Here is a 16,894-nt window from a genome sequence, read left to right on the forward strand (position 1 = left end):
AAGTAGTATTTTCACTGGCATGACTCTGCTACTCCACATGGATGTTGTACAGTCTTGTACAACTCTGTGATATGAGCTAACAGCACAGTCATTGTAAGCTAAGGATCACTTGTAGGACTGAAGAGCTACTCTGAAAGGGGAAGGGTTTGTTACTGCAAGATCACCTCAATATTTGCGTATGTTCTTCTGATGTGCAAGTAGGTCCATAACTGAGAATTTCTCTGGATTTTTGACTGTGAACTTCATTTTTGTAGGCTCACTAAGACTTTCAAACCATGGGTATGCTAACTCAGCAACCCCCTGATTGGCTTACCCTAACAGTAGAGTCAGAAAAGCCTGAATGTGCTCCTTTCTCTGTGTAGACAGTTGGGAAGTAGTTGGGAACTGTGAACTGGAGCTGCCGATTTTACAGAGCTTTATTTTGTAAGAACTTTTAAAACACTGTGTTATGGCGTGTTCAGTGAAAAAGAAGCTAAATGGTCAATTAGAGCAACTTTGGTGACTGGGAGTTTGGTGCCTCAGTGAAACTAATTTGGTGGTGTTGGGATGAAAACTTGAAGAATATTTTGCATGAATTTTTTTTTTTTTAACATGAGAAATGTTGAATTGGCACTTCAGGTAAAGAAATAAGCAAGTGTGGAAAGCATGTACTGATGCCTTCATTAAACTGGACACTTCTAATTCACAAGTGTGAGTGGAGCATCTGAATACATGAGAGCAGTTATAAAAAGATAACTCTTGAGCAAGGAAAACTTTAGTTCTTGGCAACATACTGAGTAAATGACAAAGAATGATTAAAAGTGCTGCCATGTAGGATCAGACTCATATGTTCTTGAATTTAATTTTTAAATAGCTTGGGTCTGTTCCCATTCAAAAGCCAAAACATTGCAGAGAGTGGTGCATCTGAAACTTTAATTTCAAAAGGTTTTTTAGAGGCCAGTTTCCACCTGCACAGGTTATTTTCTCTGTGTGCCAAAGGTCTCACAAGCCAAAAGGTGTCTGTAGAATAACATAGTGCCATTGCAGCTTAGTATTTTTAAGAAATAATTCCCAAAATATTAGTTGCATGTATACAGCTATAAATAAAATTTTGCTGCAGAAGAAAAGAGAGTGTTGTATTGACAGACATTCTGTTCTGTGCTTTTTTTTCCAGGTGGTTCGCTGTCCCATGTAGAGTCTTTACAGGTTGTGAATAAAGGGGAGGAATTCAGGTTGACGTGCAACGAGGAGGGACCTGTGACATGGAATTTCCAGAACTCAGACCCATCGGCAAAAGCAAGGAGCTCCAGTGAGAAAGAGTGGCACACCAGAAATGCAACAGTCAGAGACATAGGCAGATACACATGCAGAAGCAAAGGGAGTATTGTCTCCTCTTACTATGTTTTTGTTAAAGGTAAATATCAATGAAGGCATTATTTTTGCTTCCTCACCCCCCCATCTTCACTCCCAAAATAAGAGGACAGTAAATGTTGGAGGAGGGAATGAGTTTGAAGTTCAGAGGCAGAACACAGTTGGGTAGAAGAAATCTTCTTCCCTGTCCAGTAGGAAGAAACCTCACTCTCTGCTTTGCTTGCAATGGCCTTTGTCAGCAGCACAAAGTTCTGGATGACTTCTTCTCTACATCCCCGTTAATTTTGTGGTCGTGCTTATCTGAGCTCCCTTTCTAGACGCTACCTAAGTGACCTGAGTCTGTTGTGTGAGTCAGTTATACTGTGAAGAAGTAAGAAATAAGTAGAAATGTCTTTTTAATTCTGTGCCATCCATCAGTATGGAGTCATATAAGGTTTGGTCCCAAGCTTTTAATTTACTGAGGCAGTTAGCCTAAAGGATTTGGTCTTTTGAGACTGTCCTCCGAGGCTTAAGCCAGCAAACAGTGATGATTCCTCTGCCTCCAGCTTCTGATCTACCTTGTGACTGATCAGAAATGTTTCAGACAGGAAAAAAGTGCTTCTGCTCTGACACATTTCTCAATCCTTTATTGCTCTTCTTTGTGCAGTGTTTTCTTCAGATTCCTTCTCTTCTGATTTATGTCTGCATCAGCTGCCCCCAAGTTCACAGTTTACCATGCCTGGCACTCCATTTACTTTCCAAGGAAAATGGTTATTTTGCTTCCCCTTCCCATAAATCTGGTGGTCTCCTAAACAGTTAATAGAAAAAAGGTCCTATGGTATCCACTTTCTTGAAGACAGCATTACTTGGCCAACAGGGGTTGTCTCAAAAGAGCCTCCTCTGAACCCCACTAGTCCTTTGAGAATTACTGCAAGGTTGTTCTCTGAGACAGGGAGATACCAGCATAGCAAAGCGCAGCACAGCGAAGGTTATTTTCTCCAGGGAAGATATCTGGTATAGTGGCCACACAATTTAAAGAGTGCTCCTTTAACTGCTCTGGGTTCTCCAAATAGCCATGCAGCTACCATGGATAAGTTTTCTTGACTTTCTGTTTTTCTCTGAGACTATGACTAAAGGAAGTCTGACATGTATTTTACCTATATGTGGTAAATAGTGTTGACTTTACCTACCATGATTTTTTTCCTGAAGGTCATGGTAATTATCCCAGATAGCTATGATCATAGAGATGTTTTTGTTTTCCATTACATGAGTGACTCCTTCACCTTAGGATAGCAGGCAGCTCTCCTGAGCATGCTTACCACGCATCAGGGAAGTTGTGTGGCCCTCATACAACACGTTGCTATCTTTTTTGTCTCAGTTGTGTGAAAAACGTGCCACCTTCACTTTGACAAGTTCCTGGCAGTGAAATAAGTATGTTTGTGAGGTTGACCATCATTTTGCAATAGGCGTGGTTTAATGACATCTTATACCACCTGTAAGATGCTGTCGTATGCTCTGCTGCTTGTGGGGTTGCCACAAACACCCCTTATACTTTTCTGCTTGTAAAACTGGGAGTGAAGAGAGAGTAGGACGAAGGACCTTAATCCTGCATAGTGACACATAAAATGGTGGCATCTGTTGATATCTTACGTTCTTCTGAACCTACAAAATCCAAATTTCTTCTGTTTCTGTGACCAAGGATGACACAGTGTTGACAGACTGTGGATGTGTACCTGTTTCACCTTTCTGTTACGGCGGAAAGCACCTGTGTTGTATCTATAAAAGCAGCTTTTTTCCTAATCCAAGCAAGCCTAGTTCAGACTCCTGCATAAGACAGAAAAATGTCTTGATTTTGATCTCAAGTCTTTTCAGAAGGAAGCAATGATAAGCACCACTATATCTTGTGTTGGAAACCTGCAGTATGCCCAGAAGGCAAGTGCAACCCAAGATGTCCCTGGCGTAGAAGGCTATGCAAGGAAGAACATGAGCATGAACAGCCTTGTTTTTGTCTGGATTCCCCATAGGAAGTCCTTTCATGTCTTCTGACTGTGCTAGTCCCTTCAAGAGGGGAATTGAAGATGCAAGGGGTGCACCTCAACGATGTTACCTTCTCCAGTCAAGACCTTCCCCGCAGTTTCAGCTGTTAGTGAAACAGGTCTTTGTTCTTTCTATTTTCAAAAATTTCTCTTTTTTTTGGAGTTGTGGGGAGCCATACTTTCTGCATAATGAAGATATCTTGGTTCTGTCTGTATTGGAGAAAAGGGGACTGAGTAGAAAGCAATCAGGTATGTCTGTTAGCAGGGACATTTAGATGAGCACTTTTAATCCATCCTCTTCCTGCTCAGCAGTGACAGCTAGTCATAGCATTTCTTTTAAGGTCTCTATGTGCAAAATGTCACATTTTGATTCTGTTCAGAAATGCTTTACTTTTTTTTTCATTTCTTAGTAGTCTCCATCCTCTAATTCTAGACTGATGCTTCAAAACCTGTAGTTTGTGGGGGCTTCTTGGGTGGTAGTATCAAATTCAGCCAAAGCTACACCCTCACTCTAAGCTAGAAACCAGCCAGTAACTTCTCTGTTCAGTGATGAGGAACCCCTTGATATAGTGAATTGCTTACATAAACATCCCAGGCTTCATTTTCAGCCTGGTACTTCTTGTCTTAAACCAAATGCACATTGTCCATTATCTTAACCAAATTCTCGCAGTCTTCCTTGTTAAGCCATGGTTTGTTGATCTGTAATCATTCAGGTTGTAAGCATGTTTGTAAAAAGGAAAGAAAACTTTCCTCTTTGTTTTTGTTTTTTTAATTCATTCTCCTCTGTAGAGAGGGCAGATGGAATCTGAAATAAACTTTTACAGAGTGTTTGTCATCACACATTCCTTTATTTATGTGTTTGCCAGCTTCTTAGTATTTCAAGGTCATGACATATCATGGGCTTCAACTTTGGTTGTAAAAGTGTTTGAAGTACTATATGTTTGTGTGCTGTGGTTGGCCGAGATGAAATGCTATAGGAAAGTTACCTTGTGAAAGATGTGATGATGATTTTTCAATCAGATATGCTGTTTGTGTGCCCAATTTTTCTTCTAAGGAGGCTAAAAATAATCTCTGCTTTCAGGGAGCTGAGAGAAAGAGAGAAGTTGTTTGCTGCTTCCTCTGGTAACAATGTGTGTTCATTTAGATTATGTATTTTACAGAAGTGAAAAACCATAATTTAGGTGCTTTTCAACTTCCATTTGCTCATAAATTTCTTCCAAATCCTCCCGTGGGCATGAAACTTTACAGCCCTGCCACTAGCTAAAAGCAAATTACTTTTAGTGATCTGTGAAAATCTGTTTACTGTTGTGGGGATATTTTGGACCTAAACAAGGCAAAAAACTCCCTCCATCTCCAAATAAAAAAGCAGTAAGCTTATTTTTAGTGCGAATGATTCTTTAGTGTACCTGGTATTGAATGCTACTGCATGTCTCCTGTCATGCTGCTCTTTTAGGACAAAATTTAATGTCTCTTGGTAAACATGAATTAGGCAATACTCAGTTTTACTGGCTGAAAAGAAACTCTCTTTGACAAGTGCCCAGTTGTAGAGTTAGGGTCATCAGAAGTTCCCATGCCAGCTTCTCTGACAGATCTTTGTGTTTCTTCATAGATCCAAATGTGCTCTTTCTTGTTGATTCTCTGATCTACGGAAAGGAAGACAGTGACATCCTGCTAGTGTGCCCACTAACAGATCCAAATGTTGCGAATTTCACACTGAAAAAATGTGATGGCAAACGTCTCCCCAGAAATATGACGTTCATTCCCAATCCCCAGAAGGGCATTGTTATAAAGAACTTACAGAGGTCATTCAAGGGCTGCTACCAGTGCTTGGCCAAGCACAATGGAGTTGAGAAGATATCAGAGAAGATTTTCCTGAATGTGAGACCAGGTAACACAGGATTTTTGCCTTCTTGTAGAGAGCCTGATTTTACTCCTCACCTCCCAGGAGATGTAGAGAAGGGCTGTGTGTGAAGCCTCGCTGCTGTCCAAAGGAAAGTGGTGAGCTTAGAAAGCTTGTTTTGGGCCAGTTGTGTCAGGGCACAGATTGATCTCGTGACACTTAACTTGTGGCTGTGCTCAGAAGGTTTGGCTATGATGAGTTTTGCTTTCTGTTCCTGGTGATTTCCAGGCGTTTTTTTCATCATTACAAGAAATGTGGGTTATGCTGTTAAATTCTGAGGGCAAACCAGCACCCTGAGGTTTGGACAGGTTTAAGCAGGCAAAATTATTTTGGTGCCTGACTCCTTTGTACGTTGCCCACAAGTGACAGTAGAAGGAGCTGATTGATGGCATTAAAGAAAAGGGATTTGGTGGAGAAGCAGAGCTTGTGAAAGGAGAAGGTCTTTGTCTTCTTATTATTGAGTGAAGATGATCACAACAGCTGTGTGCACAGATCATGATGGGGACTGCGTTGTGGCTGAGCTGCTGCATGCAGCACTACACTTGGCAAACCTGTTGGTGATACCCTACACTTGACCTTCAGACCCCCTTGTGCCCTAGGGTTGGGTGCCTAGGTGGGTTTGGGAAGAAGGAGAGGCCCGATGTCTGTCTGCAGGACTTTACAGGCCGGTTTTGTCTGGGCAGTTTGGAGCCTACACTTAGGCTGTGTGTCATTATTGGGCTGTATAAATACCCAGGAGGGAAGTGGAGGGAGCAGTTCAGCAAGCCAGGCTGGCTTGGCATTTCCTCAGGGGCAAGTAAATGAGTTTGTTCTCTGTGTAGCCCTGGACACTTGGAATGAAGCCACCTCTTGCTGCAGCTGAGGCTGCTGCCGAAGGAGGGGGAGCACGGCTCGGGCCAGCGGGCTGTTGTGCTCATCCCTGCTGCCTGCATCGTGCCAGGGCTTGGGAGCTGAGGCCAGGCCACAGCAGCACATCCCCTCGTGCTGGTGAAGGAGAGCTGCCCTGTGGCATGATGAGGGCATATGCTGGTATTTGCTCCATGTGTGACCTGCCCATTCTCCTTGGTGGTGGGGCGAGAGGTTGAGCAGTGGGGACCATCTCAAGTGCGGAGTCTGCTGTGGCAAGTTTAAATCTTCTTTTCCTGATGATCTGGAAATTCTCATACAATGAACTTTAATAACTACTAAATGTCAATTAATGAGAACAAAAGTTTAATCAGTATAGGCAGCTCTGGCATTCTTCTTTGACAAACAAAAATCAAATCCATTCTTGCTGTGTGTCGTTTGTTCTGTAACAAGTGGGGTTTTTTTCAACTGTTTCTTCAGTGATGGCCAAAGAAAGAAACCAGCTGGTTGATATAACTGATTTTTCTCTGACATAGGAAGATGGAGGCTGTAGTATTGGACTTTTTTACAGGATAAAAATCTCTAGTGGTGTGATTCAGTGGTGACTTCAGATGGAAGGGTGCTGACCTGGTACCATTGTCAGCAAACCACTGATGGTGGGCAACCATAGGTGGCTGAGGGCACCTTGTCATTTTGCCCACCTTCTCCATTAGGAAGGAAGCGTGCAATAAGTAGAAGCATCTGCTGAAATCCATCAGCAGCATTGTCACTCAGTATTGTATTTGCTGTGCTATAGTGTTCCGTCCTTATTGAGTTCACCAGGTAAAACTCCCACTTTCTCCTTGGCTCAACATTTAAACATGTTGGAGATGCTTTGGTGCGTAATGTGTTTGTAGTTATAACCATGCCACTCAGACCCTCAGGTGTGAGCTTCTGGTGCAGAAAGACTGAAGAGGCATCCATGAAACAGGGAGCTGTGCAGGAGTACTCAGACACACATCAGCTACGACAGCACAGGGAGTGTTTATGTACAGCCCTTCTCAAAACAATGAGGAGCTTTATGGACTTCGGGCTTTTTTTTGGATGTCCAGAAATGTTTCTGGCAGATGAGAACACAGAATGCCTTCTGCACTGGCATCCTCCTGTCTCTTGGGTATGCTGAATGCTGAGGGGGATTTTTGTGTGAGCCTTTATATCTGAAGAGAGCAAACATGTTTCTTTGTTCTCTTCTGTAGCTTCTTACAGCAACATGAGGAAAACATTATTGTTAAAGTACGAATGCCTGACAAGCATGGTGTTTTCCTAAGTTTTGTACAGTTTACCTAAGACAACTACAAAAGTTGTGTCAGAGGTAGAAAGAGAGTCTGAAGACCTTATCTGCATTTACAGTTTGTCTTCCTGTGTAAAAGCCCTAGTGGGAAATTAACTGGAGTATAATAAAATGGGAAAAATTGAAGAAAGGATGAAGAAAATAGAAAAACAAGCCATGAACAGAACAGAGGGAGAGCTGAAGAGCTTTGCAGAGGCAAGAGATACGTAGTTCTCAGATACACCTGACTGTTGATGAAAGACATCCTGAAGCAGAACAGGGTACAGCTACCCCACGTCTGCATGTCACCACCTGATTCTTGGGTGACAAACTGTGAGCCATCACTGTGAGCAGAGGTTGAGGTGCTTTCAGGCACAGATGTGCAGAAGTCCTTGAGCTGTACCTGTCCTTCCTAGGCTGTCCATCAGAGCTTTTCAGGGACTTGTCACACAGTACCTTCTGTTGGCTGTAATGTTTTGTAATTAAAATTTGCAGTTAGTGCTGGGCTGCTGTTCTTCAGTGACTGATACTTACCATGTTTTCAGTTCCAGAGTGCTGCTTTTTAATCACTGTCATGAAACGAATTGTCTCACTGATGGTTCAACATCATTCAAGTTTATTCATGCAAGTTGCTGTGCTCTAACAAGTATTATCTAACTCTTAAGTGTAATTTGATGCGAGGTTGAGGCAGAAATGTGCTTATTGTAAAGGAACAACTGTGTAATACGTTTAAAAAAATTTAATACATATCAGAATCTTGATTTTATTGGAAAGTTAATTAATGACTGTTGATTTTTATCCTCCTCGGAAGAGCTGAGACTAATGAAAAGTAATAAACTTCTAAATTGTTTTCCAGTTCACAAAACTCTTCCTGTCATCACCTTATCAAAAAGCTATGAGCTTCTCAAAGAAGGGGAAGAATTTGAAGTTACATGCATAATCACAGATGTGGATAGCAGTGTACAAGCTAGTTGGATTTCTCACAAAAGTGGGGTAAGTTCCTTTAATTGTATCATGTGTGCCTCAGCACAGTTCACAGACTCTCTGTAGACATTCACATGCTTGTCTTGGGTACCTGATGCTGTGTTGATTTTGATTTGTTGCATTTACAAAGATTCAGTATCCCACAGACTGGTGAGAGGGCAACAGCTGTCCTGTGCCCATGAGGATGGCTGGGACGAAAAGCATCTGCATGGGCTTCTCTTCTCAAAAAGAATTTAAAGTTAGGCTCTTCAATGTGAAGTTTAGGTGACCTCTGTTGGGTTTCCTAAATACGGAAGCGTGGAGTGCCTACACATCACATTGCAATCAATGGGAGCTGCAAATATCAACACATGGACTGCAAATTACATATTCTAGTTGTTATCATTAACAGTAAATACCTGCTAATTAGCATGGGGTTGTGTGTGACAGGAATAGTAGTAAGCATTCGCAGGAATGATTAATTCATTTAAATTACATGGTGTGCCTCACTAACTGGAAAAGCTCTGAAAAATGAACCAGTGAACTGGCTTCTGTCTGCCAGTGATAGATGAAGTTACTGACTGCATCACCAGATTAAATTATTGAGAGGCTCAGTGCTCCAGGAGAGTTTGATACTGCAACTATTCTGCAGAAGAGAGGCAGAAAGATTCCCTTTCCTGGTAAGCCAGTGTGCTGCCAGCTCTGTCTTTGAAATGAGCAGTACACATTGGGTTGTTTTTGAGAATGCTTCTTGATCTTCTGGGTATACCCTGAAATTTAAATTAATTAAAGGCCCTTGTGAAGACCTTTTAGTAACTCCTACAGTATACGCTCCCATGCTAATTGACTGATCTTTTACTGCTAATGGTAGTGACCAGAATATGTAATTCTCAGCCCATGTATATGGAAGAAAAGCCTCCTGTGATATTTGGATAAATTACATCTCCTTGGGCACATAACGAACAGGAGTCTGTTCCCTGGGGCTGGGCATGCCATGCTTAGCTAATCCACCAGCTCTGGTAAAGCTGTTCTTGCTAAGTGCTTGCTGCTCCAGAAATCCCACCCTGCAGCTCTGAACGTTGAGAAGGTCTAAGTGACACAAAGGTGGCTTGGGACATGCAGATCCGCTTTTGTTCCTGTGCCAGGACCTTTATCTGAGAATTTAATTTCTTCTCTCATTCCCCTCCCTTTCCTGTGTAACAGATTGATGAAATTCCCTTCATTTTTTGTGCTTTATAATTTTTTATTTAATGTGTAAATGCCACAAGGAAAGTATTTTCCCAATAAGTTTGACTTTTCTGTCCTTTCTAGTAAATAGTAGGAGTTGCTGTCTTTGAAATACTATCAAATTGAATTTTGTGTTGAAGGAGAGCACATAAATTTCATATTTAAGTAGATTTGGAATTACATTTTGTCCTGAATAGATGAGAGGAAAAAGACTGAAATGCTTTTTCCATGTATGACTGAAGTTACCACCGCTTTGGAAAACTAGGAGACTGGTTACTAACAAGCACATCCATACTAAATACACTTCTCTTGTGATTATTATAACTCAGGAGAAATCAAAATTGCATTGAGAAGCTTTAATTTATCTAGAAGCTCTTGGAACATCCAAGAATTGCAGTAATTCGATTAGAAAATCATAACAAGTCCAGGTCTGCGTTTGGATTAATCAGTGTAAATTTTATCAGTCTTCCCAACCATACCGAACATTCTCACAGAGATTCAAGTCAATATCTCAAAGCATTTATTTTTTCTACGCATATGTATAGAATCATGACATATTTAAGAGAATGAAATTTCCAGTTGCTTTTAAGATTAATAAATTTAGATTTCTATGGACCAAGAATCAGAGTGGGTACCAGAGGAAGGATGCTGTGTATAGTCTGCTGCCGGTAGGGCTCTGTGCAGCATGCCTGCAATCAGGAGATGCTGTGGCCTTGGGACATAGAGCAACACAGTTAAAATGAAGCCCCAAGACTTTAAATTGTCTCTTGTCATTCTCCAGGAAGCATTGCAGCCATTAGAGAGTCTGCTGAACTTCAGGCACCGCTTGAGTGGTGAACCACACTTCTGAGTTGCAATGACTTCATACAAGAGCTGCAGCTTCTGAGCATTAGGAAAATCAGGATCCAGTGGTCATTTTGCATCAAGCCCTACAGTTAGAAGTGCTGTTTGTGCAAATAAAACCTTCAGTTGGTTTTTCACCTTCTCAGTATTGGAAATGTAGGCAGAATGAGCTGGGTCTGACCTTGGGTGCAACAGACTTGTCATTAGGTAATGGGAACATGTGAAGAAGCTACAGCTCTAGTTCTTTGGCTTGGGCTGGTCTCCTCCATTTGGAACTCTTGGGGCAGGTGAGCACAGCCCCAAATTCACCCCAGCCACACCCCATGTCCCCCCACATTCTTGCCTTAGAAGGGAGCTTGTGGGGGAAAAAAAAAAAAAGAAGGGGAGGGGATAAGACTTAGGAGAGGACATTATCTCCCAAAGGCAGCTGATCACACACTTGTTTTGCATGGAGAGATTCTAGTGACAGGTTTGTCGTGCTGGCTTATTATTCCGGTTTAAAGTTATGAATATTAATATAGCAAAGTTATAATTACTCCTGTTTTTAATTTATCTAGGAAAGATGATGCATACACAGTGTTTTAGATGTTAATTGTTTTTTACCGACAGATTGTTACAAGCAAAAGCAGAAATTTGGGTGATTATGGATATGAAAGGAAATTAACATTGAACATCCGTTCAGTGGGAGTTAATGATTCTGGAGAATTCACATGCCAAGCAGAAAACCCTTTTGGAAAAACCAATGCCACAGTAACCTTGAAAGCTCTAGGTAAATGCTTCTTGTAGAAATCTTAACATTTCTAAGAGCAGGAGATGAAAAGTGAGAACACTGGGGAGTCTCTCTTCGTTCTCTCCCTTTTTCCTCAAACCTCAGTGAGTAAAGTTGCTTTTCTGTAAAGGTTATTGCTGACTGGTACCATATGGGATGGTTCAGGAAGTTGTGGTGCGTATGGCTGCCTTAATTTCTATAACCCTTTGCTCGTTATTCTAAAGTGATACTAGAACAACCACCCAACAGTGTTTCTGTCCCTCTGGTGTCTCATCCTTCCGAATTCAATCTAAAATTTAAACGGGTTTTAACAAAGCAGCTAATTTACCTTTGCCTGGTACTGTCCCTATGCTTAAGTAATTTGGCAGCACAAGCGCAAAGCACATCTTCAGTACCTGCCTTCCAAGCATGGGGAATTTCACTGACAGCGTGTCAATGTTTTTTACGTAGAAGCTATATTTATACCTCTATTTAAAATAATGCTGTGAGCAATGTCATGGTGCACATAGACAGCATGAAATTGTTCCGGAGGTCACCCCCTTGTTAAACCCACTATCCATCACTTCTACATGTTTTGGATCATGTCCCTAAACAGTGAGCAAACTCCCTTCCTCCTCTTGTTCAATAACAGATGTGTTTAGAGTCTGCTATATATTAACTTGAATGACACACAGTGCCTTTTGAATTTTAAAGCTGCTGAAACCTGATCATTTGATAAATTGAGTACAATTAAGAACATGTTGGTATAGTTAATAAGATCATTCTGGTCTGTGTAGTTGCTACAACTGTTCCAGTACCGTACCATTCAAGAGTTTAGTAACTGAGGGAAGTGTAGCCTTGGATTCTTTTTTTCCTTTTCAAATCTGTTTTTCTGCTGCACAGACACGCACTCCGGCAACACTGCTTGTTTTGCTCTCCCTGGTAGCGTAAAGAAAACAGAAGTGTTTGACCCGTGTGGGTCAGATCTTCAGCAAATAGGCAGAGGTTTGAGTGCCCTTAACCTTGCTGTGCTGGTCGAGTGGTAGGGCTCACAATGACAGGGATGTTTTCCTCATTTTTTTTACAGGAGAGACTACATTCATATGTAAAAGAGTGAAACAGTGTGAAGTATGAAAGAAAATCTTCTCCCCAAGGGGATCAGTGTGAAAGCTTTTATTATAAGAGGAGGGAAGTTCTTAACTACGGAAATTCTTAGTACTACTACATATGCAAATGTAGCTTTAAAAAGGATTGACTTTGGAAAGTCTGGGGTTTAAAATAAAGCATGGCACTATAAAAAGTAGGAAATAAAATTTTTATTTAGTAAAATGCAAGGTTTGTATTTAATAAAAAATGCCAGAGAAAAAGTGGAATCTTTCCTTTCTGAGATAGTTTTCTCTCTCCACCCTCTCAAGTTTGACTTAAAATAAAATAAGCTCCAACTTTTGGATACCTTTCACCATTTATTGTCAAACTGACTATCTTCACCTGAAGTGTGCCAGCTCCCAGAGTCCTAGGAAGTGCTGTATGGTGTGTACATAGAGGGAGATCTGGAATTGCATCAGATACTACATCACTATGGCTTTAACATTAGCCAAAGGTTTTACAGGAAATAATGTGTATTTTTTGTAAATTCCTAGTTACATTTTCTAGCAGTTAATTTATCTAATTGTAGAAGGTACTAGAACTGTATTACAGGGACCGATAGCATCATAATAAAATTTTATTTGAAGGCTGTTGGGTCTGATTTTGAATATAGCTTGCATAGGGAATCCTGTGTTTATACAGACAACTGAAAAAAGCACTACAAACCTTCCATTTTCAGATTTGAAATATTTTTCTCTTTTCTGATGATGGAGACCATTTCAGAGCGTACCTGCCTGCTGTGAATTTACTTCATCCTTTCTTCTTCAAAGCATCTGTCAAGTGCTCTGGCAGATCCATATGCTTTCACCAAGCCCCACTGGCTCTGGTTTTCCCAAGCTCGGGTGCCCAGCTGGCCACGGCAGTTTGATTACTAGAAAGTGGGAAGAAGCAGGGATCTGAGATTGACTTCAGGTCTAAATTCAAGCTCTCAGTAAATGTGTTTCCTAGTAATTGCAATCTGCCTGTCAAACTGATAATTCCCTTATGAATTTCTGTAATAGGACTGAAAAAATAGTCTTTTTAAAGTGAATCCTCAATCTGATGGGTTTATTAATGAAATTAAAACCACTACAGCAAAGATGTTGTTAGACATGATATTTTGGAATGGAACTGCGCAGTGATAAATAGTATCTGCCAAATGAAAGATTAAGACCCAGCAGCAGATGTACAGAAATGCCTTAGTTTAAGATTATTGGTATCTAGGCCTGTGGACATTTTTCTCTAATTACAGCTTTTAATAGCTTCATTTGTAATGTTGTTCTTAATTACACTTGACAAAGAAACCTTTAATACTCTAGTATACTGTAATAAATGATTTTAGCTTGCTTTTTTTGTAATGTTTTTTTCATACCAGACAGTTAGCAAGTCAAATTTTTGGAAAAACAGAAATACTTGAGTAGAATCAAATACATGCTTGCATTTTTCCAAAAGTATATAGAGAGTATTTTTCACCACAAGATGGAATTATCTATGGTAAAGCACTCAAGGCTGCTTTAAGTCCTGTGCCTCATGCTTACATATAGCTAGTAGCCTTGAGTTTGGCAGGTGAGGGTCTGAGTTCTGCTCTGCAGATAAGATTTCCTGTTTCACAGTTGTATGTTTGATCACTGATCTTGAAGTCGTCTAAGTGTGGTTAGAGTACTCACAGTTTTCTAAATGGCCCTGAAATTGTTTTTCTTCTCCTCATATGACCATCAGCTAAAGGATTTGTCCGTTTGTTTGCAACAATGAATACCACAATAGATATAAATGCAGGACAAAATGGAAACTTAACAGTTGAATATGAGGCATATCCAAAACCGAAGGAAGAAGTCTGGATGTACATGAACGAAACATTACAGAATTCCTCAGACCATGATGTCAAGTTCAAGACTGTGGGCAATAACAGGTAATATGCATGGCTGTAAATATCGATTTCACTTTGGAACAGCAGACTAGGGTCTGCTCTGGAAAGAGGAAAGTGGGGATGGTGAGAAAATTGTGACTATAAAAGATGTAGAATGTGTGGCTTGCCACAGTAACTGGTGTAAAGTCTGCCGACCTAGATTTGGATTAGCGTCGCGCTAACCACACTATCTGAGGACCAGCATGCTGTATACTCACGACTCACCTACATTGCTGTCCAAGAGCAAAAATGAGAATTAGGGTCGTTTGTGTGCAGAAACTCCCTCCATTGCCACAGCAGACCCCAAGTGCTCTGGATAAAAGCTTATGCTTTTATTTCTGCTGGGCACTGTTCTCTCCTAATCCCTTGTCTTCCCAAAATCCAGTGAAGCACCTAGAACATGTGGCCTAGGTTGTGAATCTGGGTCCCCTCCTCAGTGAGAAGAGGAGCAGGTGGTGATGCATGCATGCAGTCTGAGCCTGATGCTGAGCTGCTACCCAGACACACATCTGGGTGTTAGAAGTGGCAAAACTGCTGGATGTTGGAATTGCAGTCGCAGTCATAATGTAAGACAAGAGTGTTTGCATGGACGATGTGTGCAGAAAATGCCCTTCTTATTTTCCGTGCAGCAATTGCCTGTTCAGAGCAAGTTGTGTGTCTTAGTAATGCTTAAATTTTTCCTTTACAGTTACACAAGTGAACTTCACCTTACACGATTAAAAGGAACAGAAGGAGGCATTTACACATTTTTTGTGTCCAACTCTGATGCCAGCTCCTCTGTAACATTTAATGTCTATGTGAAAAGTAAGTAAAGTGAACAGTCTGAAATATTTCATTATCACAGTCATTGTATTTTATACAACATAATGTATGCACAAGATGTCACAGTGTGGTTCAGCATATGAGAGGCTTTCTGAAGTGAAGCACATGCTGGAAAACTAAATGTCAAGATATAAAAGTGCAGAGTACTCACACAAATCCACCTACTATCCAGCATGACCTTACATTCTAGCAAATGTATTCCAGAGATTACCAGAGAGCAGCTAGGTTGTTTGTACAGAAAAAAACCTGTAGCACGTGGAAACATGATCTCAAAAATAAGTATGTATCATAAACTTTTTATAATTCCAGGCGGAGCAGGATACACAGGGTTTGTAATTTGCATTTTTGGCAACCAGTTAAGCTTTTGTCCTTAATTTGTTTGAGTTGGATGCAGAGTTTGAAAGCTTGTCAGGAGAATTATTCACATTTAGATGCCTTTTGGCATCTAAATACTTCTGTATAATAATATAAATCACCATTGTTTTAGAGAAATCTGCATAGCTTTACAAATGTGTGTGTTGTCATCTTTGGGACACGCTCGTTACGGAAGAGCATTGGCCTCAGTTCCAAATAGCATTCCTCAAGAAAATGCCAAACTTCAAAATTAATTCAATGAAACCTTCCGAAAACCCTGTCCTTAGTGGAGCCATCCTCTTAGAGCCTTTCATGCTCTCAGCAGACAAATATTGGCTGCTGCTAAAGGCCAAGCTTAAGGAAAATTAAACCAAGAGGGGACTTTGAGCCCAGCAAGAGGAACTGTATCGAAAGTAAGTGAATGCGCTGCAAATGTGGTTTTGTGTTGCTGCTATGCTTTAGCAGCAATGTGTCCTTCTTCAGGCACAGTTTTGTGTGGAGGACTGTCAAGATTTCCACAAATGCATCAAGTCCTAGCTATTAATTTCTGAATTCTTCACATTTATCATTGAAGATCAACATTTGTAGCATCTCTATTAGCAATGACATAGTTTGGATCTAGAAATGTCACTTGGGCTCCTTTCAGAACATGGTATTTCTTCCTTCATCCATGAATGTTGACACTTGCATTGTGCCTTCTGTGTTTCCTAGCTCTGATTTCTGAGATAAGGGCACTAGTGATCTCAGATGTCCTTTGTCTCAGTGAATAAATGTGGGTCACAGTCATGAGGGATAATTCTAGTATTTAAAAGATTAGTGGAGCAAATTGTTGAGCCAGAAATGTAATTTCACTGAAGGAATGGGAGAAACTGCAGGTTTCCTATAGTCTGGGCACAAGAACTAAAAAAATACTGTCTCACAGTTTTGGCATTATCAGGTGTCAGTTCTCAATGCAGATTGTCATGTTGCTGTTTTTGAGGCATGTGCTACTTAATAAAAGCTGAAAATCCCTGTGGATCGTGGTTAGGAAACCAGACCAGGAAGAGAATAGAGAAGCAGAATGGGCAAGGCAAGAGGGAGCATAGACACTTTTGTTCTTCTGAATGGCTTGTCCCTACAACCAGCAGCATTCAAGTCTGTTTCCTTCTTTCTTCAACTACTGGTCTTGTAAGCAGCAAGATCAGTCTTGGAATGCCGTGAGGACACTTAAGCAGTCTCATGGAGCCCATGTTGTCATGCACTGTGGCCCTGGGTGGATTGCAGCCATTGCTGAAGCAGTTGGATTTGATGCACTTGACTCAAAAAGTTTCTTTTGGCATTTTGACTAAGCTCCTGCAAACATTTTTTCATTTTGAAAAAAAGAAACTAATAGATTGGCCTTTCTAGGGGTTGTTTTAGACAAAAATAACCTGTTTTCACTGACTTGCAAAATGCTCATTATTTAGCTGTGAAACACAAACTGCATGACAACATACCATATTATTTG

General features: G+C 40.8%; 1 protein-coding gene across 2 annotated transcripts in view; it reads left to right on the top strand.

Moving 5' to 3' along the window:
* Positions 1-16,894, top strand: part of KIT (KIT proto-oncogene, receptor tyrosine kinase) — a 55,822-nt gene that overhangs the window by 17,040 nt on the left and 21,888 nt on the right. Inside the window, exons 2-7 of one of the 2 annotated variants that reach the window (XM_048304663.1) lie at positions 1,154-1,393; positions 4,975-5,253; positions 8,277-8,413; positions 11,063-11,222; positions 14,046-14,235; positions 14,921-15,036. In XM_048304663.1, coding sequence (XP_048160620.1) covers positions 1,154-1,393; positions 4,975-5,253; positions 8,277-8,413; positions 11,063-11,222; positions 14,046-14,235; positions 14,921-15,036 — 1,122 coding nt within the window. The remainder of the gene's footprint in view (positions 1-1,153; positions 1,394-4,974; positions 5,254-8,276; positions 8,414-11,062; positions 11,223-14,045; positions 14,236-14,920; positions 15,037-16,894) is intronic. The other variant, XM_048304664.1, reaches the window with a different exon arrangement.

The sequence above is a fragment of the Corvus hawaiiensis genome, chromosome 5 (genome assembly GCF_020740725.1).
Source record: "Corvus hawaiiensis isolate bCorHaw1 chromosome 5, bCorHaw1.pri.cur, whole genome shotgun sequence".
In the NCBI taxonomy this organism is placed as follows: domain Eukaryota; kingdom Metazoa; phylum Chordata; class Aves; order Passeriformes; family Corvidae; genus Corvus; species Corvus hawaiiensis.